Source organism: Syngnathus typhle, linkage group LG4, assembly GCF_033458585.1.
Source record: "Syngnathus typhle isolate RoL2023-S1 ecotype Sweden linkage group LG4, RoL_Styp_1.0, whole genome shotgun sequence".
NCBI classification, from domain to species: domain Eukaryota; kingdom Metazoa; phylum Chordata; class Actinopteri; order Syngnathiformes; family Syngnathidae; genus Syngnathus; species Syngnathus typhle.
Window position 1 is genome coordinate 14,179,775 of NC_083741.1, and position 26,597 is coordinate 14,206,371.

General features: G+C 42.0%; 1 protein-coding gene across 5 annotated transcripts in view; it reads right to left on the bottom strand.

Moving 5' to 3' along the window:
* Positions 1 to 804: 804 nt before the first annotated feature.
* Positions 805 to 26,597, bottom strand: part of zfhx3b (zinc finger homeobox 3b) — a 129,337-nt gene continuing 103,544 nt past the window's right edge. For 4 of the 5 annotated variants that reach the window (XM_061275660.1, XM_061275657.1, XM_061275658.1 and 1 more), the window contains 6 exons: positions 24,190 to 24,297; positions 16,096 to 16,232; positions 15,393 to 15,593; positions 13,376 to 13,493; positions 7,714 to 13,215; positions 805 to 7,243 (listed from right to left, as the gene is read on the bottom strand). In XM_061275660.1, the coding sequence (XP_061131644.1) occupies positions 5,502 to 7,243; positions 7,714 to 13,215; positions 13,376 to 13,493; positions 15,393 to 15,593; positions 16,096 to 16,232; positions 24,190 to 24,297 (7,808 nt within the window). In that variant the 3' untranslated portion in view covers positions 805 to 5,501. The remainder of the gene's footprint in view (positions 7,244 to 7,713; positions 13,216 to 13,375; positions 13,494 to 15,392; positions 15,594 to 16,095; positions 16,233 to 24,189; positions 24,298 to 26,597) is intronic. The other variant, XM_061275661.1, reaches the window with a different exon arrangement.

The window sequence follows — 26,597 nt, forward strand, 5'->3', positions numbered from 1 at the left end:
CAACATGGCCAGTGAATCTCGCCTCTTGCTCAAGAAAGGCTGCCCTCTCCTTTGGAGGTTTAGGTTTCCTTAAAAATCTATTTTCCTCTGTCTTCACATATTTCAAAGAAATTATCTGCAACACCTTTAAAAATAAATTGCATAAGCTCTTCTATGAAAACATTTCGGTCCTGTTGCAATCTGCTTTTATTAAGTTCAATCATGGGTATTGCAGTGAATTGGTTGACAAGATAATTTGTCATGTGGACACAGTTGTGGCAAGTTAATGTCAGCAAAGAAAAGACAAACAAACCAATGAATCAGAAATAAAATTACTCATAATACCAGTAATTCAATATTTAGGTCAACGGATACTATATACTTGCCACTAAGGTTGGACCAATTAGTTGACTAACCGACAGTTCCATTTAACTACTCTGCGTCAATGTTTGAAGCTTCATACAGTAAAATTAATCAAATTGAGTTGTCAAAATATTGGACACCTCATTCGGTCTCCACAAGTAAGACAAAAAATATATAAATGTAAATATATAAATGTATGTAGGTAAAAAACAACAACTTTATTTTGTAGTCATACTGGCCCACAGGATGCCCAAGGAATGTGTTATGTCAATCAAAAGTGAACATTATCTTAGTAAAGGAACACGAAACTGAGCAGTACGTTATGGCTGTCCAATGAGTGACTAAATACCTGAAATGTATTTGAATGGAGAATGGAACGTATATTTTCTCAAGTATGAGGCGTGAATTACTTTATTCATACAGTCCATCAGAAAAGAGAAGAATGAGTCCAAAGCCCAAGAGTCTATGCTCATACTTATTTTAATGTATCACAATGAGCAAGAAACATACTTGATGAAATATTTTCAAAGGAGTATATTCAATTAACATCTACAATCAACTTAACTAGGACAACAAGGTTTTGTGACAAAAGTTTCTTTAAAAGTCTGAAGTTCCATGTGGTTTGTATGTATGTCAGTTTCCATGTCATTTGGTACAGTCTGGAAATCTTCATCATATAATTACAGTAACAAAAAAGCTAACAAGACTACAGTATAGAAAAGACATCAAGAACAACATTTTTGGTTTAACTTGCTCTTTTTTGTACATTGCAAGGCTGTTTTTTTTTCTACCCTCAGCCGGGCTGCCTGGAGCCCCAGAGCCATGCTTATGAGGCTCGAACGAGGAGTCATTTAAGGAAACAAAAAAAAGTCTAAAAGTTTGTTTAAAAAAAAAAGAAAAACAACGAAACCAAAAGAAACAATTGTGGCACCAGAAGTCACAAAAGGAACGGATCGCCCCAAGTAACAGTTCATCTTTGACGTTGGAGCAAATGGTTGTTTGGTTGTTAGTTTGGTTGTTGATTTTGGTTAATACGCTTTTCTTTAAGTGTACAACTGCCTCTTTTGCCAAGAAATGACAGTTTGGAGAACTCAACCCCACCCTCTGCTGTTAATTTCTCTTTTTTTCTTCTTTGACCAGATAACCAACAGCGAGAGGGGTGAGCTGCCGCGTGACTTGAGAGCTTTACTTGTCTACCAAAGACAAGCGGAGGGGAAAGGGAGACAGGTAGCAACGTGGAGGAGGGGAAAGAGGCCAGCGTCTCTGTCCGTCCTTTCCTGAAATTCGGGGAAACATCCATCAAAGGGTCAGAAGCGGAGGCAGATGGGGGAAAGAAAAGAGGAAAGAGCAGCTGCAGTCAAGATTCTGTTCTCTCTCTCTCTCCGTCTGTCTGCCACACAACGTCCATCGGTTCCAGAGTCCATTCTCGTCGTCACTAATCAGATAAGGAGGTGGTATTTAAAGCTGTTTCGGAGCCTGCCCTCGGCTCCCATGCCCAGTTTCGGTGTGCCCACGGCCCCCCGTGTCCTCCTGATAAGAGCTCTAAAGATTCCCAGAGTCTTTTTTTTTGTTTCTTTTCAGTCCTTCTTCATCTCAGAAACAAACAAAAAGTGATGTCTTGATTTAAATATATTTGTATCTGTATACTAGTACACACGCCTTTTCACAGTGGGCAAAGATGACCTCTACGGCATAACCTTGTTGCTTTTTGAATGTCCATCAAATATCCCAATGTAAGTATTGTGGAGGCAGATACCCACAAAAACATTTTGCTAAAATATACACTTTTTTTCAGGGGGCGGGGGTGTACAAATGTTCTTTTGTTGACTGCATAAAGCTTTTGCCACATTCATGTGATCAATCGGAGTAAAAGCTACCACAGTCACTTTGATCATTAGATTTTCTCAATTACTCTGAATTGCGGCTTGCTTTGTTTTGATGTCTAACACCAAAAAAAAAGGGGGAAATTAATTGGCTCTTATGAAACACATACGCACACGCTTTCTAATTCACATACAGGGCCATGCTGGGTGCATCTGATGTAGGGATTGAACTTTCCTCTATACAAGAGCCGAAATGATTACCCTTGAACTTTGGAAATAAGATATATTTGAAATAGCTTTGAAACAATTTTATATATTAAAAAAAAATAAAATAAAAAAACTCAATAAAGTGACTGGGACATATTTTTGGATTTGTTTCCTAATTTTAAAAACCTAATTCAAATCTAGTGTTAATTTATGATGGAATTATGTACACAGACCACAAAAACATACAAATACAAAACTGAAATACATGTTTGACATTATAGGGAAATTAAAATATATTTAAGGGAGAAAAACAATATAACTTAATTTATGAAATCAAAAAGTACACAATTTCAGGGAAACAGAATTTTCGAGAAGTGGCAAGCTTGGAGAGTCAATCATTGCTCTTAACAACATGCTATGGTATCAACACCAAAAGGCATTAAGATCATTGGGGCGTATACGTACATATATCTATATAAATTGGCTGTACAATATTGGTCAAAAAGAGGTTGTCCACAAATTTAAATAAGTCTTGGTTGAAAAAATAGACATTTTTGTTTGTTATCAGTGAAAGTGTGGGGGTACCTATGCTCATCCGTTTCCATTGCGATACGATCAAGTGGGTGACTTCTTTGGGACATGAAAGCCTCCTAGCCGTTTGAACCAAGGGACACCTCCGAAAAAAACTCCTAGCGACCAGAAAGAATGCTTTGGAATGAAGATGCCCCTCAAGACCTGTAATCGATGCGTAAAAGTGGCACCCTGCTTACACATGGGACAAGTCATTGCTGGATTTCCCTGCGAGGGAGTAGGGCGGGGGTGGAGGGCAATCACACCGCAGGTAAAAAGCTATCACTCGCCTTTTTTGAAACTAGTTTTATGTTGACTGGCAAAAATATGATTAAAACCTAGGAGACACATCAGTACCAGATGTATTATATACACTTTTTGGTAACCATCATTACTTGCCGAACAAGTAAGCAACAATCTCGACTGGATGGAGTGAGTGTTCCACGTCTGCACAGATGGATCTTTCAGTAAAAATGTACACAACAGTGGAGTGAAAATAGATTGACACTTAAAATAATTCAAATGACAAAAGATCAGTCCTTGCGTTTAAACAAAGGAAATAACATTGTGGTATTTGGAATGCACCGTTCTTCACAAACGTCATAGATCATTGGCTTCAAAACATTGGTCTGTCCAAAAGAAAATCAGCAAAATGTCCTTTGGAACATACATATTCACAGTCTTCAAAGTTCCGTTTTTGCAACAAGAAACAAAAAAGGTGTTGCAGAGAGGCAAGAAATTGGTTTATTGTTTGTTTTTGTTAAAGCTTCGCCAAAAGCAAAATGAGCATGCATCTAGGTTTTTTTTTTCCTTTCAAAATTTTACATTAGCAGCACATGTATGTCCTCGAAGACCAGACCTAATACATGATCTTTAAAAAAAAAAAATTGACATTTGAATGTGTCAAAAGTCAAACAAAGATTCATAACTATCTTACAAACTGCAATGGCTCTGTAACGGTGCTACTCCACAATGCAAGGACGAGGGCCCTTTTTGGTTTTTGGTATCTACGTAAAAAAGCCACCCGTTTGCTCGCAAGGAAGCAAAAACGGTAACTCTGATGCGTACTCCTTTATCTTTTAAAACTTTGTTTTCTTTCCTTTAAAAACAGCAACAAATTATCAAGTATAAAGAAGCCTCTTTTCTCATCTTTATGCACCAATGGTGAAAAGTGTTCAGTCTTTGGATTTTCTTTTTGTCTTAAAGCGTGAGAATTATTATTAGTATTATTTTTTCATTTGCATGAATGACAACAAAATAAAAAGTGTAGCCACACAGAGGACCTGCATCGCATCTACAAATACAGGACAGCCAAGGGAAATAAGTGCGGGGAGAAGAACACAGAGTGAGAAATGGGAGTTAGACAGTAATAAGTGCACAAAGGTAACCAAAAAAAATTAAATAAAATTAGAATTTCATTATTTCACTCACAACTTGTTTTCATCCAGTTGATGGATGCAGTACTGACTGACCCATACGTTTTAAATAACGCTTAAAGCGGTTCCTTCCTTGTCAGGAGAGAAATCTGGATGAATATCTCCCAAGAAGGTTGTGAATGAGACAGAAATATCATTTGGATAAATTACCCATTGCCCATCATCTAATGATCTATCGGAATGATCAAGACAACATCAAATGAAGTGTCTTAAAATTGGACAATACAAAAGCTAAATGTACACAAAAAAAATTTCAGGCTACCAAACTGCTTCAATTCACTTCCAATCCAGCAATCTACATAACACCACAATATCTGGAACCTTTATAAATACAGAGGGATGCTTTTTTTTTGTTTCCTTTAAAAACTCAATTATTCATGGCCCATTTTTACATCTGCAATGGTCTCTTTGTATGAATGGATAACAATTCTTCTCCCATCTATTCTTTTGTTCAACAGTAAAACTCAGCCAATTATCTGCCATTTTAATGCCCATAAAAATGCCTTATTAATTTCCACTCCAATTAAAATGTTGTGGTTAATCAAGATATGAAGAGAAACAAGCATGTCAAACATGGGTTTGCGTAACAGAACATAACATTTGCGAGCCATTGACCTGAGAATAAAATAGACGTTAGATTATTATTTTACTTTTGCAAGCCATTGGTATCTGAATGCTTAAATAGCAAGAACATGGACCGGACTATTCTCCCATACAGTACATACTGGCTTTTTGTGAGTGTGCTATTAAATATAAATGATTACTAAACAAAAGGGTATCTTCTCTACTCAGAATTTTTCAAAGGGTTTCTTGGGCCATTTGTCAGCATTCTTCCTCATCACTCTTTTCTCTTCTCATATATTATTAATATGCGTGTGTTTCAGTTGAACAAAACAAAACAAAATGGAAACCAGCATGTTGATATGGGAAAACAATCCACTAACATTAAGTTTTTGGTTACAAGCTTTGGAATTGCAGTAAGTCTTTACATCTTTTTTTTCTGAAATTGGTTTGTATACCTTTAACGTATTTAACATTGCTGCTTTTTCTGATTTTTTCCATTTGTGATTTTTTTTTCATTTTTGTATTTTTTTTTAAACATTGTCCATCAACGAAAGCTCTTTTACAATCTGATGGAGTCTGTTCCTACACTAGCGAGATTACTACTACAAGTACTGTCTTTGACAAAGCCAGGTTGCTGCGGCTCGTCCGCCGTCCTGCCCAGTCTGTCTGCCGACTTCTGACTGCTGTCAGAGTCAGACTCGTCAGTAAAGACGTCTGTTGGTATCGAGGTCTGAACTCCTGAGGTGCTCAATGAACTTGAGGTAACCGTTGAGGGTGAGGACACTGGAGGAAACAAGGAGGAAGCATAGGAGGGACTGGCATTTGGCTTGCCGACTAAAGCTCTGGAGAAAGGGGCCTGGGACCAGGATTTGCTGGCGGCTGTGGCGTTGAGCTGTGTAGTGGTGGAGGAGGAGGAGGAGCAAAGGGGAGTGGACCCCGCAGATGATGGCATGGTAGCTGATGTCGTTGGTGGCGGAGTGGGACTGCTGATGGGATGAGTGGCAGACTGCGAGGTAGATGTGGTGTTAGGAGTGGGGAAGCAGGCTGAAGAGTGAGGTAATAAACTAGTAGCGTGCTCTTTGGCATTTCTGGCTGATCGCTTGATTGTTCTGTGTTTGTGCAAAGCTGATTCCAGATGTTGACCGAGCGCTTTTTCCCCATCCAACGTAGTGTCACAAGCCAGGCAGTCGTAGAGACTTCCAACCCCTGCACCTACGCCACTGGGGACCCGCAGCAACATCTCTTGCAGGTTTGCCACAGACTGACCGAAAAAACAGTTGGACTTAAGGTGGCTAATAGCCGCTTCTTCCTTGGTGAAAACTGCTTGACACTTCCGGCATGCCAGTTTATACTGCGCCTTGGGGACGATGAACTGGTCTAGATGAAGGTCCACAGCTTTGCCATCCAACTCATTCTGTTCAGCGGATGCGTTATTATGAGTGGAGGAGGTGGAAGATGTGTTGGGAGATGCGCTGTGATGGTTGCCCTTTTGCTCCTCTGTTTTCACCTGATCTCTGGCCGCTTCTTTCCGATCCCCCGAGGATTTAGGGGGAGCTTGATTTTGGCTCGCCTTGGGTTGCTGGATCTGCTGAAGCTGCCTCTGCTGCTGTTGTAGTGCTTCCTGCAAGCTCTGCTGATATTGCTGGTAATGCTGCAGCAGGGATCCCGGAGACAGGCCCATCAGTGCTTGTGACAATGCAGGGTTGTAGGGGAAGAGACTTTCCATACCATACATTGGTTGCAGGTAACCACCTTGGAGAGCGCCGGGGATCTGTGGGGTGTAGTATGGAGAAAAGCCAGGCATGAAGTAGGGAAGGAACTGGTTTGTGAGAAGAGCTGTAGGATCTGAAGCCAAGGCAGCCTGCAGGGCTTGTAGCTGGGCAGGATCTACCACATATTCCATGCCGGGTGTAGGCATAGAGGTGGCGGGAACAGCTGGGTCTGGCTTTTCCTTCTTGGCGCTGGCAGCAGAAGTAGAAGGAGCAGGGGTACTTCCAGTTGATGACGGGGTTGAGGGCTTCTCCGGCTTTTCCTTGGGCTTCTCCTTTTCTCTCAACCTCTCAACTTCACGCTCTTTGGAGTGTTCAGGCCGGGAGACGGACGGGTTGCTTGAGGAAATGGAGTTGGATGTAGAGGTGGGGCTCGAGTGGGACGCGGATGTATTTGTCTGCGCTGGGCTCGATGTGGACAGAGATGATGATGAGGGAGGCTTGTTGGGCAATCCAGATGTTGGCAAGCTTGGCGAGGGAACACTGGCACCAGGCATGTTTAGCAGGTTTGAAGGTTTAGGAGGAGTTAAAGCTGCAGATTGGTAGTGCAAAAAACAGAACAGTTAACTGAGTTCAGGTAGGAGTATCCCCTTAAAGAAATAACATTTTTTTTATCAATATCAACTCATAAGCACATGTAATTTTGCTCTTATGTCCTATCCAAAATCCAATTGCCAAGTAAATATTTTCCTTCCAGGGTTTACATACAAGCTTTGTTTGAAAGGAATATACAGTCGTGGGAATACACTAAAGGGAGCAAGATTCAATTTGTGGACTATGATTGCTCTGTTTCGGTGACTTGGTGCTACAAATTTGTTGTATTTGATAATGTATTCTTGTACAGTGCATTTTCTTATAAAAGAATAACGTTAGCGGCACTTCAATCACATTTTGTGTATGTTTTATACTGTGATTACTATTATATTGAAATTTTGAATTGTCGTCATAGCAGGCCAAAAAAAAATAAATAATCAAAACAAAACAGAAAAAACAGCAACATACCTGAGTTAGACGAATTAAAGCTGGAAAGAGAGGGGCTTCCAACCCCTGGCAAGAGGACAGGTGGAATGCCTTGTAGATTAGAATAGGCTGACTGGAGATTCAGCGCCTGCATTGCAGGGTTATCAAACATTCCTTGTTGCTGCATGGCCTGCTGCTGCGCCAATCCTAAAACTTCATTGGCCTTCTTAATACGGTCCATCTCTTGCTGAGCCATGAGTTGACGGACAGTAGCTGGGTCAAAGTACTCTTTTTCTTTGTCAATCTGACTGCCAATGGTATCCTTAACCTTGGAGATATGCTGCTGGGAGAATATGTGATCGCGAACAGAGAGGCGGGCACTGTACTTGACACCACACAAAGTGCATTCAGTTTTCGGCCCCTCATAGGATGTCTGATTTATTCCAAAGTGCTTGGCCATGTTGAGCTTTGCCTTTTTTTCCTTGGCACGGGCATTTTGAAACCATACCTGAACCACTCTCTTTGGAAGTCCAATATCATTGCCAAGTACCTCACATTCCAACATGGTGGGAGTCCTGTAATCATTAAAACAGGACTTCAACACTTTGAGCTGGAGGTTTGTCATCTGGGTTCGGAAGCGCTTTTGACCAGGACGATCACCGCTGTCGATGCTCCTGGTGCCTGAAGCTCCGGGACTTGGCGAACAAGGATCCGCCAGACTGGATGTCTCACTGTGGTCAATTATATGTTCATTTTCACAGTCCTTAGCATAATAGCTTGTAGCAGGGCTTACGAGCCCTGAAGACATCTGGTCATCGTTTTCAAGGATGGGGACAGTGCCCCCAGGCTTAGGCAGGTAGTCACTACTACTCTGGCTGTGTTTTGCATCAGCACTGTCATTGTCAGCATTAGCCTCATCACCTGTAGTTGTATCTGTGATGGCCGTATTAACAGAGGAACAGTCGTCATTATCCAGTTTGTTTTGATCAAAGCTAAGGTTCACAGCAGACATGGCTGAACCATCAAAATCTTCCATTCCTTCAACTTTAATCGACGAAGGACTTAGAAGAGCCCTGGGAGACGAATCCATTCCTCGATTCACAGGAGACATGGAAGAACTTTGTCCATCCATATTTGAAGATGACATTTGTGAATAGGCTGACGTCTCCAAGGCATCCAACTTTAATTGGATCCCTTCGTGGTCAAGTAACATACCAGAGAGGGTTAAATTATAACCAGCACGTTTGGCTTCGTGCCAGTGACGAGAGCGAATGTGTGCCTCAAGAGCAGTTTTTGCTTTAAAAAGAGCTCTACAGAAGGGGCACCTCCGATGAGCTTGAGCTGGCCCCACGGCTCTGAACTGGCCTTTTCTCTCCCGTGCTCTAGTATTCTGAAACCAGACTTGCACTACTCTCTTTTTCAGCCCCACCTCATGTGCGATGTGGTCAAGCATCTTACGCGTCGGATTAGAGTCCAATAGGTACTTCTGATAAAGAATCTCGAGCTGCTCAGGCGTGATGGTGGTTCTAAGCCGCTTGTCTCGATGTGGCTCTTCACTGTTTGTGCTGTCATTCTCTCCTGGGCTTGTGCCAGCTTTTTCCTCCAACTTCCTCTTCAGGGAGTTCATTGTGGATGTGGGGGTGGATGGAGAAGTGGCAGAGCTGCTGGGGATCTGGGGCATTGTCCCAGAAAGTAACTGGCCTGCCAGGAGAGGATTGGTCGGGTCAAATAGCATGAAAGGCATGTCCATTGAGCGGTCAATGAATTGTGGGTGGATGAACTGATTCTGCACAGAGAGAAAGTGTAATTGCTGGTGCTCCTGCCAGTGCTCAAAGGAGGGGAAGCCAATCTTGCACTGATCACACTGGTATGGGATGAGCTGCTGTGCCATTTGTTGTGTAGCCGAACTCATGTGGGGATTGTGGCTCAAGTGAGAGCTTTGGGAGGGTGGCTGGCTTGTCTGAGAAGCTGATGGACCACACTGCAGTTGCTGTTGAGTGAAGGAAGAAGAGGAATGTTTGTTGGGCTTTGAAATAGGTTGGATATTCTCTTCTCTCTGATGTCTATGCTTTTGTGAATCTGATTGAGGTTGGGGTACATTTTCCTGCTTAATAGAAGTCTTATTTGGGGAATCGGTTGAAATGTCAGGTACATCTTTTGATTTCTCCTCATGGAAGTTCGAGGTGGTTGCTGGTGACGCCTCCTCCTTATCAGCTGTGGGGAGATGTGAGAATGCCGAAGGTGTAGGTGGAAGTGGGCAGAGACTTGAAGAAGAAGGCATTGGGGTGTGGCAAGAGGAACCAGATGGAGTATAACAATCATTAGAAAGATCAACTGAATCTTCATTTTGGCTGTCATACTGTCCATCCTCATCTTCATCTTTGTAGCACAACTTCTTTTGATGTTTTATTAGATCAAATATTCTCTGGAAGACCAAGTTGCATTTTTTGCACTGGTAGTTCAGATTTGAGGTGCGAATATACCGGTCATTTGAAAGTTCTCGTCTCTCCCCATCTTTCCCACCATCAGTCTGGTTTTCATAATTCTTTCTTGCCTTCTGGCGAGCATTTTGGAACCAAACAACAATGACACGAGTGGGGAGGCTCAAAAGGTTGGAAAGCTGTTCAAACTCATCGTCCTTTGGATAAGCATTGGCATCAAAGAAATCTTGTAAAATTCTCAGCTGGTAGTCTGTAAACCGAGTTCTAGAAGATCTCTTACTTCCATAGAAGTCTTGCTTCTGTGGTTCAGGTGAAGGCGGTTTAGAATCAATTTTGGTATCATCAAGTGTTGTGGTTGGTGGGTTATTGAAGTTGTATGGCGAGTCTTTATTGCGTTGTCTCTCTTTGAAAAGCGTGTTTCTGAACCAGTGCTTTATGACTTTTTGCTGCAGTCCTGATTTATCTGCCATCTCTTTAATTTGATCTTCATTAGGCGAATTGTTTATATCAAAGTATTGTCGCAGAACCCGAAGCTGGTCATCTGTAATGCGTGTCCGTGGCCTCTTATTCTGTTGCTGCTGCAGCATGGCCGGGGTGAGCTGTTGTTGGTAAAGCTGGGCCAATTCTGAGGCCAGACTGGGTTCAACAGAGGACAGCTGAGGAGTTAACTGGTTGGGCAAAGACTGGAGTGACATGGACTGCATCATTAGCGGTGAAAAGATCGGCAAATCCATTGGCATGGGAATTTGCGGCATTGGAACTGGAGGCTGTGGGGTAGGTACAGTTGGAGGTGTGAGTGCAGCTGCAGACACAGGAATATTTGGTGTAGGAGCTCTTTGGGGTGGAGGGGGTGGGGGAGGAGGTGGAGGAGCTGGAGCAGCCTCTGGTGTAAGAGGTCTCAGTGGATATAGTTTATCGTAATTCTCTCTGTATTCCTTAGCGAATCTCTCAAGGGATCGAAATGGGAAAAAAGCCTGGTGGATATGCTCCTGGTGGCTCTTTAGAATCAGTATGTTTGAAAACAGCTTGCCACAGGCTTCACATTCTAGTTTCTCCAATCCCTCAATGGGATCCACCACTCTTGTGATCCCACCTGGTCCACTTGATCCTGTCGGCCCAGTTCCCCTTTTCTGGGCTTTTTGTTTATTTTCATTATACTGAATAACTAACTCAAACCCAAAATTTTCCAGCAGGGCTTTGGTTGCGTTTCCACGAGCATCTGAAGCAATCCTTGGCGGAAGTAAACCAGAGTCATGGTTAATACTAGTTGAAATGTGTTGAATGTCCTTCTTTTCCTTTAGTTTTTCCATTGAATCTTTGTTGACCTCCTCGTTCTTTTCAGTCACCTCTCTGTCTCTTTGAATGTCTTTCTCACTTTGTGAGGAGGGAGGCTTCTGCTTTTTTTCAATCTGCTGGTGGAGCGAAGCACTCTGTTGCAGCAATGCCATCTGTCCCTGTGCCTGTGAGTGAGGCTGTGCCTGCTGCTGCTGCTGCTGCTGCAGCTGCTGCTGCTGCTGCTGCTGTTGATGCTGATGCACTTGCTGCTGGAGGTGGTGATGCATCAGTTGCTGCTGCAAGCAGCTCTGTTGAGCTGAGTTCTTTAGATCTTCTAGCAGTGAGGCGGTGGTTGCTCCTGTTAGGCCAAGTGCTGAATTACTGATGTTAATCTCTGGGTTTAGCTGAAATTCTGCTCCAGGGATGTAGAAAGGAAACAGCAACTGCTGCTGCTGTAAAGGGAGAAGTGCATCAGTGGTCATGGGGAAGTGCTGCAGAAGTGCTGGGTTGAAGAGCTGTGATTGCAGAAGAGCAGCCTGCTGCTGGAGCTCTTGCTGAAGCTGAGCTTGGGCTTGAGCATGAGCTAATTGTTGTTGTTGTTGTTGTTGTTGTTGTTGTTGAAGTTGTTGTTGTCCCCGTGAAGACAGCATATCTCCATACTTAGCCTTTTTTACTTCATTGTTTTCTGATGGTGAGGACTGGCTGCTAACTGAGCTGATAGTCTCGTGGCTATGACTCTGGGAGGTGTGGTTTCCTCCAAGAATATTCTGAGCTGTTTGAGACCCAGAAGTGCCATGATTGGTAGAGTTTGTTGTTGAGTTGCTTGCTGGGCCAGGACTTGCCGTTGACGTGCTGATGGTCCCTCCAGTAGCACTTGCAGAGCTAGTGATCCCTCCCGCGGCTTCAAGTTTAGCCGCCCTCGCTTTTGATTGGTGTAGGACGGAGCGCATGTGGATCTCCAAAGTGGAACTCTGGCTATATGCCACATTACAAGTGCCACACTTGAAGGGCTTGTTGTCAGGGTTGCTCGTCGGCTCCGGCTGACCAGTGGTAGACTCCTGAAGAGCTCTCTTCACCTTGTGCAGGTGGGAGACAGAGTTATAGTGCACCAAAAGGATATTCTTCTGTGTGAAGGACTCTTTACAGACAGTGCACTTGAATGGACGAGATGGATCTAAGAATTTCTCCATCGTGAAGTTGGGGCCTTTTCTGAATGGCAAAGCACGTTTTGGTTCAGATCCAGACTCTTCCAGCAGTGAGCCAGATTCACTGCCTGTAGGACTTTGCTTTTCCTCTTGGTCACTCTCATCCCCCTCTTTGTCATCTTCTCCCAGACCTCCATGTTCGTCACCAAGGGCTGGGTCACCCATGACCATAAGGTCACCGTTCATCAGTAAGCCCCCGTACAGCTGCTGGATATCAGCTTCACTAAGTTCCAGGTGGCTGGTTTCCAAATGTTTCTTCAAGGCTTGTAGCGTCCTGAAGCTCCGCTGGCAGAGGCAGCACATAGTCGCTGCTCGGATCACATGATACTGGGAATGGAGTTGTAGCTTCTCCACAGTCTTGAAGGCCAAGCTACACTGGTTACAACGATACTTGTAGACATGGCGATCAGAAACCGGTAGCTGAGGCCTTTTGTTGTGAACTTCATTGAAATGCATCTGCAGAGAGTTGGAGGATTTGAACACTTGATTACAGCCTTTCTTCCAGCACAGGAATCCAGTTGCATCATCCTTTTCTGTTTGTTGATCTTCTTGAGGTGATTTGCGAACCTCAACTGTTTCTGTCGGAAGTGAAACTCCCTTTTCCAGATCGGCATCTAAGCCATCTGCGGAGAAAAGTAGAGTGTTGAGAAATGTCTAACGCCAGTTTATTTTACACAATTTTGTATAGTCTAAATGGATTTACAAGTACATATGTCATTTGAATGTCCCTGAAAAACAAGAGTGTCTTTTGTTTGAGAAAAAGAAAAAAACTCCGACACTAACCAGCTTGTTTTGTTGTATCTTCAGCATTGGCAACAGCATGAGAGGGATTCTGAGACTCTCTTTCTGGACCAGGAACAGGTATGAACATGCTTGCTGGTAGGACATCGGTTGCTGTCACCTAGGGAGGGAGGAAAAAGGTTTATTATTATCATTTAATGTTTGAAACCGTCTACACCAAATCTAATCCAAGCAGAGTGACTCTTATGGAACATAGTTTAGTCAAATTAAAAACACATGATTAGTGTGATCGTTCACATACAAGTGAAAATCAACATATTGGAATTGTTCATTTCTGTGTCACTCTTTTCTGGCAGATTGGAGACACAAAACAAAAACAAAAAAGAACGATCTGACACAACTATTTTATTAGGCTATTAGAGGAAAGAACAAAGTATCCCAAGGTCACTTTTAAATTGGCCTGTCTAATTGGCAAACATAGTTCAAAATGGCTATCATCCAGCCAGACCCAGAATTAATGAAGCTCATTTTCATTGCTGCAACCATACACAGACTGATAATGAAGCACAAAGTGAGAGGGACGGCTGGGTGTTATAAAGAACTGTTTGTAACTTGTATGCCCTTACACACACCAAAAAACCAGTTTTGTTTAATTAGGAAATACATGTACACGAGTATCAGAACAGCAGTACCGGGTTCTAAACAGCTGGGGAGCATAATTAAACATTTGTACCAATTATATGATGATGAACTAGCATGAGGCTTTAATTAAAATCCTGTGCTCAAACATTGAAAACACCCATATGGGAGAATAAAAGTGTCCGTAAAAGAAACCTAGAAAGAGGCCTGAAAGACTTTGGGTCGAGAGAATAAAAGTAGATTGGGTGGGATGTGAAAACAATGGAATGATGAAAAGATGAAAGGTAGGTAAGAACATATCATTATACATGCCTGGCAAGAAATAAGTCACCTATTTCAAAATTAATTATGCTCCTCTCCTTGGATGAGTGTAAAGGATAAAGTACTTTTCCATCTGCATTCACTAGTTATAAAAATGTATTGGCTTTAATGTGTCTCCTATTACAGGTCTTCTGTCATGCTACTCTGTAGTGGTTCAGTACATTACAACCTTTATAAAAGAAATAAATATTGCAGTCTACCATACTAATGTGCTCGCCATTTACTTTCGAGATGGGGGGGTGGCCAGGCGGGAGATAGAGCAATGTTTTACTGTGTGATTGTCCGGCCAGCTATTGAGCCGTACAAGATAGAACAGAACAAAGATTTGCTCAGTGATTTACAAGAAAAGGGGGGCAAATAAAATTTTATTCCCCCTTTGATGAGCATTATTGGAAGCAAGGAGACCACTTTCAGTAGAGAACAATGCACCAATACACTGCAGTTGATATAAATCTAACTACAGGCTTCAGTATCTCCCCCTCAGTCTGTTTGTTTATAGGAGCAGGCTGCCCGATTAATTAATTAATCAATCATTCTGGGGTTGGGCTTGTAGTTCCAACTGAGCCTTAAGTCTTCATCTTAAAGGGCGTTTTGAACAGTTTTGAGGTGAGGCCCTTTTCTTTTCCTGCCCACTTGAATGAGGTTGGTGTCAAAGAATTAAAAAAACATGGAACAGCCTTTTGGGTTTTACTAAAACATACATTGTGAGCCAACATTTGTGACGCCTTACATCATAAATATTCTTCTGGATGAATGGAAAAAAAGTCCAACAGACATTTTCCAATATAGTACAGCAAATCTAACGTATATTTACTTTATTTTTACTTCTTGTGTGTCTAATGGCCATACGTTCTTCAACGTGTCTGTTTTGTGTGTTTTCTTGCCCTGTTCTGCATTTATCCGACTCGCTGCAACCTTAAATCTGTACTGTGGACTTTTTAGACTTTTTATATCCACCATACTCAATTGTAATCAATTTCCCCCTGACGCAGGTTGATGACAATGAATCACTTTGAATGACCTACGCACAAGCATAACAAATAACACAAGCTGTTAAAACCCCTGAATAAAGGAGAACTTGTCGATGTTATGGACTTACTGTGGCGATGAGCTTGTCAACACAGTCGGGTGCGACACTGTGCAGGTGCGTGAGGTGAAACTGCAGGTGGATCTTGTTGTTGAGCATGTCCTGGCACAGCGGGCAGCGTAACATGGGCTGGACAGAATGCTGCGTCATCACGTGCATTCTGAGACGGTTCAGGTCCGTGTTGGTGAACTTGCAGTAAGGGCACTGGTACATCTGAGTCAAAGTAGATAGACAAGCTGTTGAGACGGGGTGGGGTGCGTTCACACAGAGTTAATAGGGTGAAATGGCTTTGTGAGAGAAGAGAAGCTGAAGATGAGGAGGGTAGGGTGAGGCAAGCCTTCCCTCAAGCAACCAGATTCCTCTGATCACAGACAAGTGTGTAATAGTGAGAACCACTCACTCTTGGCCCCCACTTCAAAGTGCTCTCATCTGTCAAATACCTTATTGATTTTCCACCTTATACACAATTAGCAATGCGACTGCATCAGAGGCGAACATTTTTCTGAGGAAAGTTGAAAAGAAAGTCCCGAATACTATGAAAGGGCTGGGCAAGATGAATACAAAATTCATCCAAAGTAGTTCTACTTCTTCTAATTGGAGTTAAAGTTTTAAGCTGATAAAGAGGGCTTACTAATTGGAGACCAAAAAAAGTCAGACTTTTATGAAGCGCATGCATGGCTGCTCCTCAACAAGTTCTGTGATTTGTGGCACTCACCTGCTCCGCGGCTCGCTTTTCAGCTGCCCGGGGACGCTTCGAGGACAGCGGGCTCTCAGAGGTCTCCGACCGTGACGAGGGCTTTTTGCTCGGGATCGGGGAATCTGACTGGTGCTGTTCTGAATGGCCGGACACTGCTGAGCAGACACACATGCACAGAGGGATAAAGAGGAGATGTCAAGATGAGTCGAGGCTTGGCAGCACGAGACAGGCCAATCAATATGGGTGAAGGTAAAACGCTAAAGGGCTGTCTTTCGTAAATGTGCCATATCTACATTTAATGAGAATTGGGCATTATATCACACACTTTTAATTCGTCTTTCATGCTGCTTTTAATGGCAGAGCCAGAAACAACCTCATGTACAAATGTTAGTTTACCACAGGGTGCAGCTTTAGGTTTCACGGCACCTCATATTTCTGCCCACATGAGTCTTTCAAATCAAGACAAAGTACATAAGCATGGCCCCCTTCGGTTCACATCCATACAAGCTCTCTGATTTGTTCTGAGAAATCCTACGTGTGTATTTTTAGTAAAGCAACAGTTTACCAGCTTGTAATAACAAACTTGTCTCTTTTGTTGTTACGGCGACCCCAGGCTTTTTACATTAGTGGCCTATAGTGGACTAGCCAATATGCCCCTCATGTTGTGTTAATGATGTTACTATTCAGAATCGTGTGCCATACACTGAAAACCAAAACCATAGCGTCATAAAATTATAGGATCATTGGCGATATTCTTACCCAAACAAAAAAATAATAAAAACACCAAACTTGCATCTCTTTTAAGTGTACAGTAAACGATAAAGCAACTTAAGTCTCATCCCATGTTTGTAGACCAAGGTCTCACACATGAACAGGTGCAAAGCACTTAAAAACTCCTCATCATTACAAAGAAAGAGAAAATGGAAGTGGCACAAAGTGAATCATCACACTTAAACACTCAGTTAAGCCGGAGCTTACACAGGACCTCGATTCACTCGGAGCCAGCATGAGAGCTACAAATTCACGGTGGAACATAAGGAGGTGGCTTGCTACCCACTAACAAGCCCATAAAGAGTTAAAATTGGCCTGATTTGTACAGTCCCAGAAGGGTAAATTGAGAACACAGGGTACTGCTAGGGCGGGGTGGTTTGGCAGGGGGTCAGGTTAAGCGGGGCTGACCACGCTCTCGCTCCAGACATTAAAATGTCACCTCCAATCAAGAGGAGTTGAGCTGATTACACAGTGGGGAACCTAGCATTGGACGCCGCCGCCTGCTCGATCTCCCAGAGACACTGGGATCAGTCACCAAGGTCCTGTTAGAGTCCAGTCACAGCCAATCCCATTAAACACATCCACCTATAAACAATGGCAATGTTAAACAAAAGGAGAGACTCCCATTCCTGACAGTAACCAACCGCTCAGTCATGGCACTGTCCTCACCAAATCCCCATCAACACTACTTTGGTAGTGTCCGCCTTACTAAGCTTGTGTGGAAACAGCAAGCCCAGGCACTGTTGTCTGACTGGCAGTCTTCATTAAGTCCAGAATTTCAATCATTCAATTAGATATGGAGTCTTTGCAGACACCTGAACACAAAGTGACAATATTGCTGTTCCATATGAAAACCAAGTTCTCGTTCCCTTCAATAAACATGTCTTTCACACTGCTTTACTATGAACTATTAAAAATTTAAACTGATCACGAGAAGCACAGAGACGTGCATACAGGACACATAGACACAATAATTTGTTAAGCAGGAAAATGCATCCTCCATGACTCACAATTAGTAGAATAAGCAGGATTTATTCCACGCCAATTCCATGTCAATTAGTGTGAGAAGTGACTGTTGACAATGAGGAGCTGGAGAGCTACCCTGCAGGGACATTGAGTGGGAGACGCAAGCTTGGGGAAGCTTACTTGGACGCAGTGTCTCTGGTCACGGTCAGTCGCAAGCCGGGGGGTGCTTACTTGGATGCAGTGTCTCTGGTCACGGTCAGTTTGGGCGCCGTAAAATGTGATCAGTTGATTTTCTTTTACAATTCCTCCAGCCCAACACCATCACCATGACTAATATCCAACTATGTATGTATCTCGTGTGATCTTGTCGAAGGGTGGATGAAAATAAATGACCGTCAAAATGGAGAGGATAGCGTGATGAAAACAGTTGGACATTGAGGTGGTGAGTGATGTTCCGCGCATGTTAGACACGGATATCTACAGTGCAATATGAACCGGTGGTCACAACTATAGCTTTTACAAGTGTTGACAAGAGGGAGCAGGAAGAAGACTGAGCTTGGTGACACATGGAAAGAAAATGGCACAGGTGAAAAGAATATGCAGGGGGGGAAAAAAATCAATAACGATTATGTTTCATTTTTGATATACGTATTAGAACTAGAGTTCATTTTAAGGATGCACGGTTAGGTTGTTGGGTGCACGTCTGAGTGTGTCCGCTTTCTGCATCTTCTGTTGAGTAACTAGACACAGAACCACCATCCTTAGCAAACCTCTTTTGACACATTGACAAGGTGGCACCTTGTTTGAAGGCACAAATGTCTCAGCTAGAATGGAGTCAATTAGATGATTATTAATTCATGTCCCTTTTCCATAAACCAGAGGCTTTTGTGCTGTTAAGTCCCATAAGTGGATTGGACGTTGGCACCTTGTCTCACCTCTCACGTGGCTACAGTGTGGACCTTGGAGCACATTGCAAACGTGTCTGGAGCCCTGTTGTGCTTTCAAGAGAAACAAGAACGTCTGCCGGACAAAGAGGTGCACTGACTGAAGGATCGGAAACAGGTCATCTGACGTTGAAATCCATCAAGACAATCACAGCTGCCATCAATCTACTTTGTCCTCTGGGGACAACACGACTCAGGTGGTAAATAGAGTGGCTGTTCATTACTTGGAAAGTTGCTTGTCCAACTCCTGTGAGAAGCAAAGTTCATTTTTTTCTACTTGATTCTGATATACCATCGTCATCAGGGTGTGAATGAGTCAAATTTCCTTAGAACACGTGTCAAACTCTAGGCCCCGGGGCCAGATACGGCCCGCCACATCATTTTATGTGGCCCGCAAAGACAAATTGTGCATCAAATTCATATGTCAATATTAAAATTACTAATTGTTTTCACTTTTAAAAAATAAATCTATTGCTAGCAATTCTTATAACCATTCAGAGTTTTAAAATATGTAAACAGTTTTTCTTAGTCTCTGTTTTGAAAACTAGTTATTCATCTAATCATTCACTAGTTTGTTGAGTACCGTACACTATAAATAATTTGAGACATTCAGACATTTATTTGGGTTGGCAATTTCAATGGCCCTTCGAAGGAAACCATGACTGTGATGCGGCCCGCGAAAAAAAATAAGTTTGATACCCCTGTCTTAGAACAACATGTTTATGATTCTGTACATGCACTTAATGTACACAAGGCAAGAAACCGCATTCTGAAATTGCATAATCCATGGCTCATAATGGTAACGTGAGCACAAGGGCTACCATACTACTTAACACAGCTACGTACACAGTATGTAACAGCAGTGTATGTGAGAAAAAAAACCTGCAGTTGTGATGATGTCCCTGCTTTATCTTCATTTTACAGCAGTTGGCCATAGGTATGAACCTCTGAGACCTTAACTTGATCCAATCACTGAAGATACCTGATCTCTAAAGCTTTTTGGTTTTCACAAAGTAATACTGAGATGAGTCAACCCCACAATTACACAGACTCCTTCTTCTCTTTTCATGATATTCTAACCATGCCAGACTGTTGCCCTGTATTCCTACACATTTTTCTTTATAACCTTCTTGCCTAGGCCATTCAATTGTGTAATCATCAACTGAAAATATCAAATGGAAAAACAAGAACAGATTTCTTTAAACCAATGAATGAAAGCATTTCCCGGAACATAACAGTGAGTTCTTTTCTTCAAACAAAATGACACACTTAATGGTAAAAGCAAGGGTGACTTGTGTGTGACTAAGAGCATGGTCATGCAGTAGGCACAATGAATGTTATGACATGCATAGGAGCTATTAATTAGCAGGATTGTTATTCATCGGGCTGACTGGACAACGGGATGACGTGGCGTTCACCTTTACAGGACACACAACTGAAGTTGTGCCATTACAACTCGTAAACACCGAGCTTTCAGGAGCTTGGCTCGCAAACAAGGACAATTTACGGCCTATTATCTTCAAAGACAAAGGGAATTATTTGAAGGATGACAAGCATCCAGAGAATGTGTTATGAATATGTAAACATTTTATATTACTTTGTCTCCTGATTTGTCTTACTACTTTGACTTCAACAGCAATCGCAAAGCCAGCCTGCAAAAAACGTTTCCTCTTGTTTCGATGGTAAGTAACCGCCAGCAGGTAAACAGCTGCAAAACAAAGCCTAATATTTGTCTTGTGCTGAATGAGCACAGACTGCAATGCCTCAACGGCGTGTCTAGGGGATGCTAATTACCATGTTAATTATTCTGCCGACATGCAGCCTCTACCCAGCAGTTTATGTGTTCTTTCAGAATCACACCTGGACATGCAAAGAGCACATGGCGCAGGAACAGGTGTCGGAGAGGCATGCATTAAAACTGTCTCACTATTCGAGTGGTGACTGGGAAATAGTTGTGCTAAAGTGTTAGTTATTCTTTATCTGAGTAGCACTCTAAAGCACCAGTAACAAACAATACCACGTTCATACATACTATGCCCAAAAACAGTTGGAGAAACACTAACATTTTTGTCTGTGTGATCGGCACCGAAAGCCATACTTAAATTCAAAATGTTTCAGATGCAAGCTACACTGAGCGCATCATCGGGATTGCCGCGATTGCGCACGTGAGGACCATGTTCTCAGTTAGTGCTGTCATTTGTTTTTGTCGTGTAAAAATGTCCGAGTGTTTTTTTAAGTCTTCCACATGTGGGCAAAATCCAATGATTCATATCCCCCTTCTTTCTTTTCTCTGGCTCCCATAAATTCAATGCAAAGAACAAGGAATGGAAAATATCCAGTGACAAATGTACCCTTCCATTTGCATTTACATATTATAAGTAGTATGGTAAAAAAGTGTGCAGGGGGTGTTCTGGTATCATCCTGCCTGTCATCCTCATTAGATCATCATATGTTAAACCACTGAATAAGTATACAACTGCTTTAGTGAAGAGACTATTCTGGGTCTTGTGTCGGACTGCTGTCTCAGCTTGGTGAGAGGGTGTGACGGAAGCAGGCTTATGGCCATTCCACGTATACATATTTCATAGCCAGCATTAAAAATTCCCCTTTGAATTGCTAACCACATACATTGATTAAACTGCTGCGGCAGCTAGCAGAGCATTACATCACATCACTGTCGAAAACACGTTAAACGTTTTATGGTGACTTGAGGTACGAGTGAGTCAACTTAAAAGTTTTGAGATCAGGTCCAGCCATTTTTTTGGGAGGGGCTTTGATTTGTAAACATAATTCTGAGGGTGCTGCAGTAAACGTAACTTACTTCACAACACACAGAAGTTTGTAAAACTTCATAAAAGCGGCATCAAGCTGTTAAGTGCCACTTTCAGTTGAAGTGTAGAATAAAAATAAACCGGAAGTACAATAATTAATCAATTATTTAACAACTGATCAGTTGTCAAGATAATAAAAGTAAAAAAAAGTAATCAGAACTGGTCAGTCCACATGTGAAGCTTATTTTTTACTGACACTGTCAGAGAGGCATTCCTTTTATCATTGTGGCTGTACAAACACCTTCAAGCAAGCAGTTGAACGTCTGCAAACAACCACAAAAATAAACAAACAATATCAACAATTGTCAGTGGAAAAAAACCCCAGACCATTATCTTTGTCAAGGCATAATTTTTTTATAAAGCTATAACAACACCTCATTAGGTACAGTGCAGACGTACCTAATAAAGTGACCAGCGAGTGCAGCTACTCTACTACTGTGATGATCACAGAAACCTGCCAGATGTCTACTAAATTTGCAATAGGCAACGTGTACATGTGTCTGCATGCCTACGAGTGCATGAATGCATCATCTTTGCGATAAACACGTCTAAATATTGAAGGCGTCTTTCATACTAAAATGACACATATGCATTTTACAGCCACTCTGATGTACATACTTTTAAATGATTTTAATGAACAGCGAGGAGTCGGAGAACAAGAAAGGGAGAATGAGCTTGACAATGGCTTGGCGTCTTTCTTCTGTGTTGGCTAATGCCGCCTTGCGTGACAGTGACTGTCATTTATAAAGAAACAATTGTGCCCTGCACCGGCAGCTACATGACAATGATGAGAAGGAACACCCCTGTAGTTGTAGTAGAGTAAACTTAAAAGGAGAAGAAGAAAAAATAATAATTAAAGAGTCGGTCGGGTGCCTGAGCACCTTTCAGATAACTAACAGCCTGGCAAGACATTTATTGGTCATATTGTAACCTGCACAACATCTGTGTGCCGCCTGTGTAAACATCATCAGCCCAAACAAAGCGCTTCTCCGTTTTCCGCATCCACCGCCGGACCTGACTTGCCTTTCTGTCCTGTGCAAAATATGCTTTTCTGCACTTGCTTTCGATGACCATTGCGTTCAATGGTCATACACAAAAAGTCTCAAGCACAAACAGGGACTCTTTCATTGCCTTTTTGCTGACAACACGACACCCAACCTCTCTACCCACTTTTTCCTGACATCAAACACAACCTCAGACCCAGTTCCCTAATGCACATGCTATTTTTAACTAAGCGTTTCTAATAAGCTGCTGGAAAGCTGTAAATTTTTCATATGCAAGCACATATTTCCTTTGTGAAAACACAGAAACACACTTATTTGGTGATTAGCGACTGACAGAGGGGAGGAAAGGAAGCCAGTGCGCTTGTATAAAATTGCACGTCTTTCAAAAAAGGAAGAGTCCTAATGCGAGGAGTCGTCTTCCTGCGCACACCAGGTACGGGTGAATTATTAATCGGCCAGCTCATTTTAGTGCTTTTTGTAGTGCTTTATTTTGATGTGCTAAAACATACTTTTAGCCATATTCAGTCAGGCATGCATATCATTATTTCTCCCATCAAAGAAAAATGTCACCCTTTCAAAGAGCACAAACAACTCAGCCTCATTTAAAATAGAAAGTTTGAATATCAAAGATGGGGGACTTCAAACGCTGATGAAGTTTTTTTTCCTTTCTTTTAGTTACTTATCGTAAGACACTTGACATACCAAAAAATAGCTATGCAAAAAGGTCTTGATTATTTTCCAGCTCTTAACCTAACGAGTGTAAATCAAAACATTCTGCAGACACAAAAAAAGAAATTGACAAGTGAGAAGAATCTAACCAGGCACATTCATGTGTTTAATGTCTCTCTCGTCTTGAATGCAGCCCCTGCATGCATACCACAGTAAGATTGATTTTATGACAATGGCAAAAACAAATGTGCTGAACTTTGAAGGTCAAATGTACGGGGTGAAACGAATTCTTAAGTAATTCAAGTATCTTAATTTAAAAAAAAAAATCTTGAAGATCTTTTCTGCCTCGGATCCCTGTTTGGTGAGCACCGTCGTGAAGTTAAGCGAGCAGTAACAGTAACAATGCCACGATAGTGAGATGAAATAATTTTACGTTTACAAATTTGGGTGTGTATTATACATGGGTACAGGCTTTTTTCCAGCATCAACATGTCATTTTTAGGGTGCGTATTATACATGGGGGCGCATTATACATGGAAAAAACGGTATTTCCACGAACTGATTAATTATCATTCTGTTGAATAAAAAAAATAATAATTTGCTTTTACTTTGGTAAACAATCAACATTTTGTCTGTTTTCTGACATAACCCTGATGGGATACTGTACAAACAAAGTGTGTGATCTTGTGTGTGTGAGTTTGCATGAAGGGGGCGGTGCTAAACACACGTTACAACTAGCACCAAGAGCACACTTGCGGTCTGCCCCGAAAGAATGAGCTGTGATTGCAACTGCTCTCACTATGTTGTTGGACATATGCTTCAGTTAGACAAAAGGCCTTATGTGCAGCACTATTCAGGTGCAGGGACCCCCAATATTTCCCCGCTCGCTGCGCTACCTCAAGTGTGTTTTGGAAATATTGGCCTTACCTGGCCCTTTGGTGAGCTCCTTCTCCCCCCCACTTTCTCTGTCTTTGGTTTGGTCCTCCTGGTCTGTGGTGGTCTCACTAGCAGCCTCCACATCCTCACTCAGCTCTCCTGAAGGGGGAGGGAAGATGGGAAATGTAAATCACCAAGCCATCAGAATTGGTGGAGGCACTTAAAGGGACGGCAGTGTTTTGTTTCTATAGGTGCTCGCAACAATGGCATTTGCTGACACGCGGTTACGAGGCTTGCAAACAAAGAGGACACAATCTGCCGTCTGCTTTTGCTTCTCTACCTCAATTGGAAATATATTGAAAGACAAAAATCTATTTGTAAATATATGGAGTCTTTTTTTTTGTTGGGTGGAGGTCAACCTAATTTTATTTCATTGTGAAGCATCTTGCCTGGGTAAGACCAAAATACATTGTGTCCCCCTGCTGCTAACTACGCACTCTCCATCCTATTTTATATATTGGGGGGGAAAAAACAAATCATGAATATTTAAAACTCTCAGGGATGCAACCCCTTTTACTTTATTTCAAGTCAAAGGCAGAAATCCCTTGTAACCATCTTAAAAGCCTCCGCTCGATATATCTGACCATTTAGGTTGCGTCGAAGTCTAAACAATGGATATCCAATAATGCTGTTTGTAAGTAACACACAAAGGAAAAGATAGTGAAAACAGATAATAAAAAGACCATCAATCACCTTTATTTCCCTCCAGTGCCCCTTGAACATCCCCCTTGCCTGTAAACTTTGTTTAAAAGTAGCGCGACACTGAGCGCAACAGCATTGATCCGACAACAGTAAACTAGGCCGCGTGGTCAATAGGCCTTATCAGTTATTACACAAGTCAGCTAATTCTCAGCAAATGTGCTTAAATGCTCTTTAGAAAATGCTTTCACGCTCAGGTCCCGACACTACGAGCTATTGACGTATTGACGACCTTACAAGAGCCATACCGAAATATCCTGTTCAAGTATTCAGCCCCGCAGCAATCACATGGCCTGCCCGATTCAGCTCGCCACATGACTACCCGCAGCAAAAACCACTATTATGATCTTACATTATCCCCGCCGCTCACTGTTTATCCCGTTTGTGGTCGAGCTCTATTCGCACACATGAAGAGGGGCCGGCGTCAAGATTGATTTGACACATATACGTATAGATTGTAAATAAATGTTGCTCCAGAAGATGCCTGACAAAGGACATCTATAATGCCTTCGCTTCCTCTTATGATGAACCGCTCAACAATGAGTGGAATGAATGAGTTTGTATGCTTTGTTTAACAGCATTCAGCGTAGCACTCTTCTTAAATTATACGTATATAATATTTTTCTTTTCAAATATAAACACAAAGAACCTCACTGAAGAACATTGTTATCGGGGCTCCACACTTAGTCTGCAAGTGCGTATGTGGCTTTCTAAGAAAGAACAAGAGAAGGAAATAATTTTGACATGAACCCGATCATAGGCCACAGTATAAAAAATAAATAAATCAGTATGTACATACAAATGATGTCTATGAAGAATGCTGCTCACTTAGCAAAATGTACCGGAAATGGCGAACATGGCACTTCCTGTGTTGTGCTCTAATTACGAAAGACAAAGCTCACCACTTCCAGTAAGCAAGTTGCTAACTAAGTGACTTCTACTACTAAACATCACACGACCAGAAGCATTTGTTGCACACTGTCGCAGGCACATCCCTAAAAAATATTGCCGTGTTACGATAATACTACATATTATTGGTTTTAATCTTTATTTTTAGTGAGGCGGCGTGACCACAAATGCTCAAGTAATGATTGGCCTCTTATTGGTTGTCTGCCTCGGGGCAGTGGTTTCTTCCTAAAATTATTTCCCAGATTTTTTTTTAGTACAGTAAAATCTCAATGACTATTTTAAGAAATATAACCAATATTTTTTTTTTAAGAAACTGTTTGGATGGATGTTTACTGAATCATTACTTTTCCGTTTTCTACTATACAATGCTTCGGTTACGGTTCGTTAGGCCAAGCACTAAATGTATCCAGTGCAGCTCATCCTCAGTGAGAGAAGCAGATCTTAAATACGCCTTCCAAACAAGACTACTTCAATTTTCCCAGAATTAGGAAACCGCACAGCTGCACGGGTGCTAAGATTACAAAATAATCCCCAGGTACATTTTTAAGGGGGGTGGGGGCTGTGCCAATTTTTTTTTATCCATAGTGACACTCGTAGTGGGACTAATGTTCCACCTCTACATTATTCTACATTTTGCACACATATGATATATTTTAACATTACAATGATAGACAGCCGATGCATGAATGCATTTCCCTTTAGACTTCCTGCACATAATGCTCACATGATTAATGTTCCCCTTTGTTTTTAATACAGGACCTATACTGACCAGGCACACCACATGTAACACA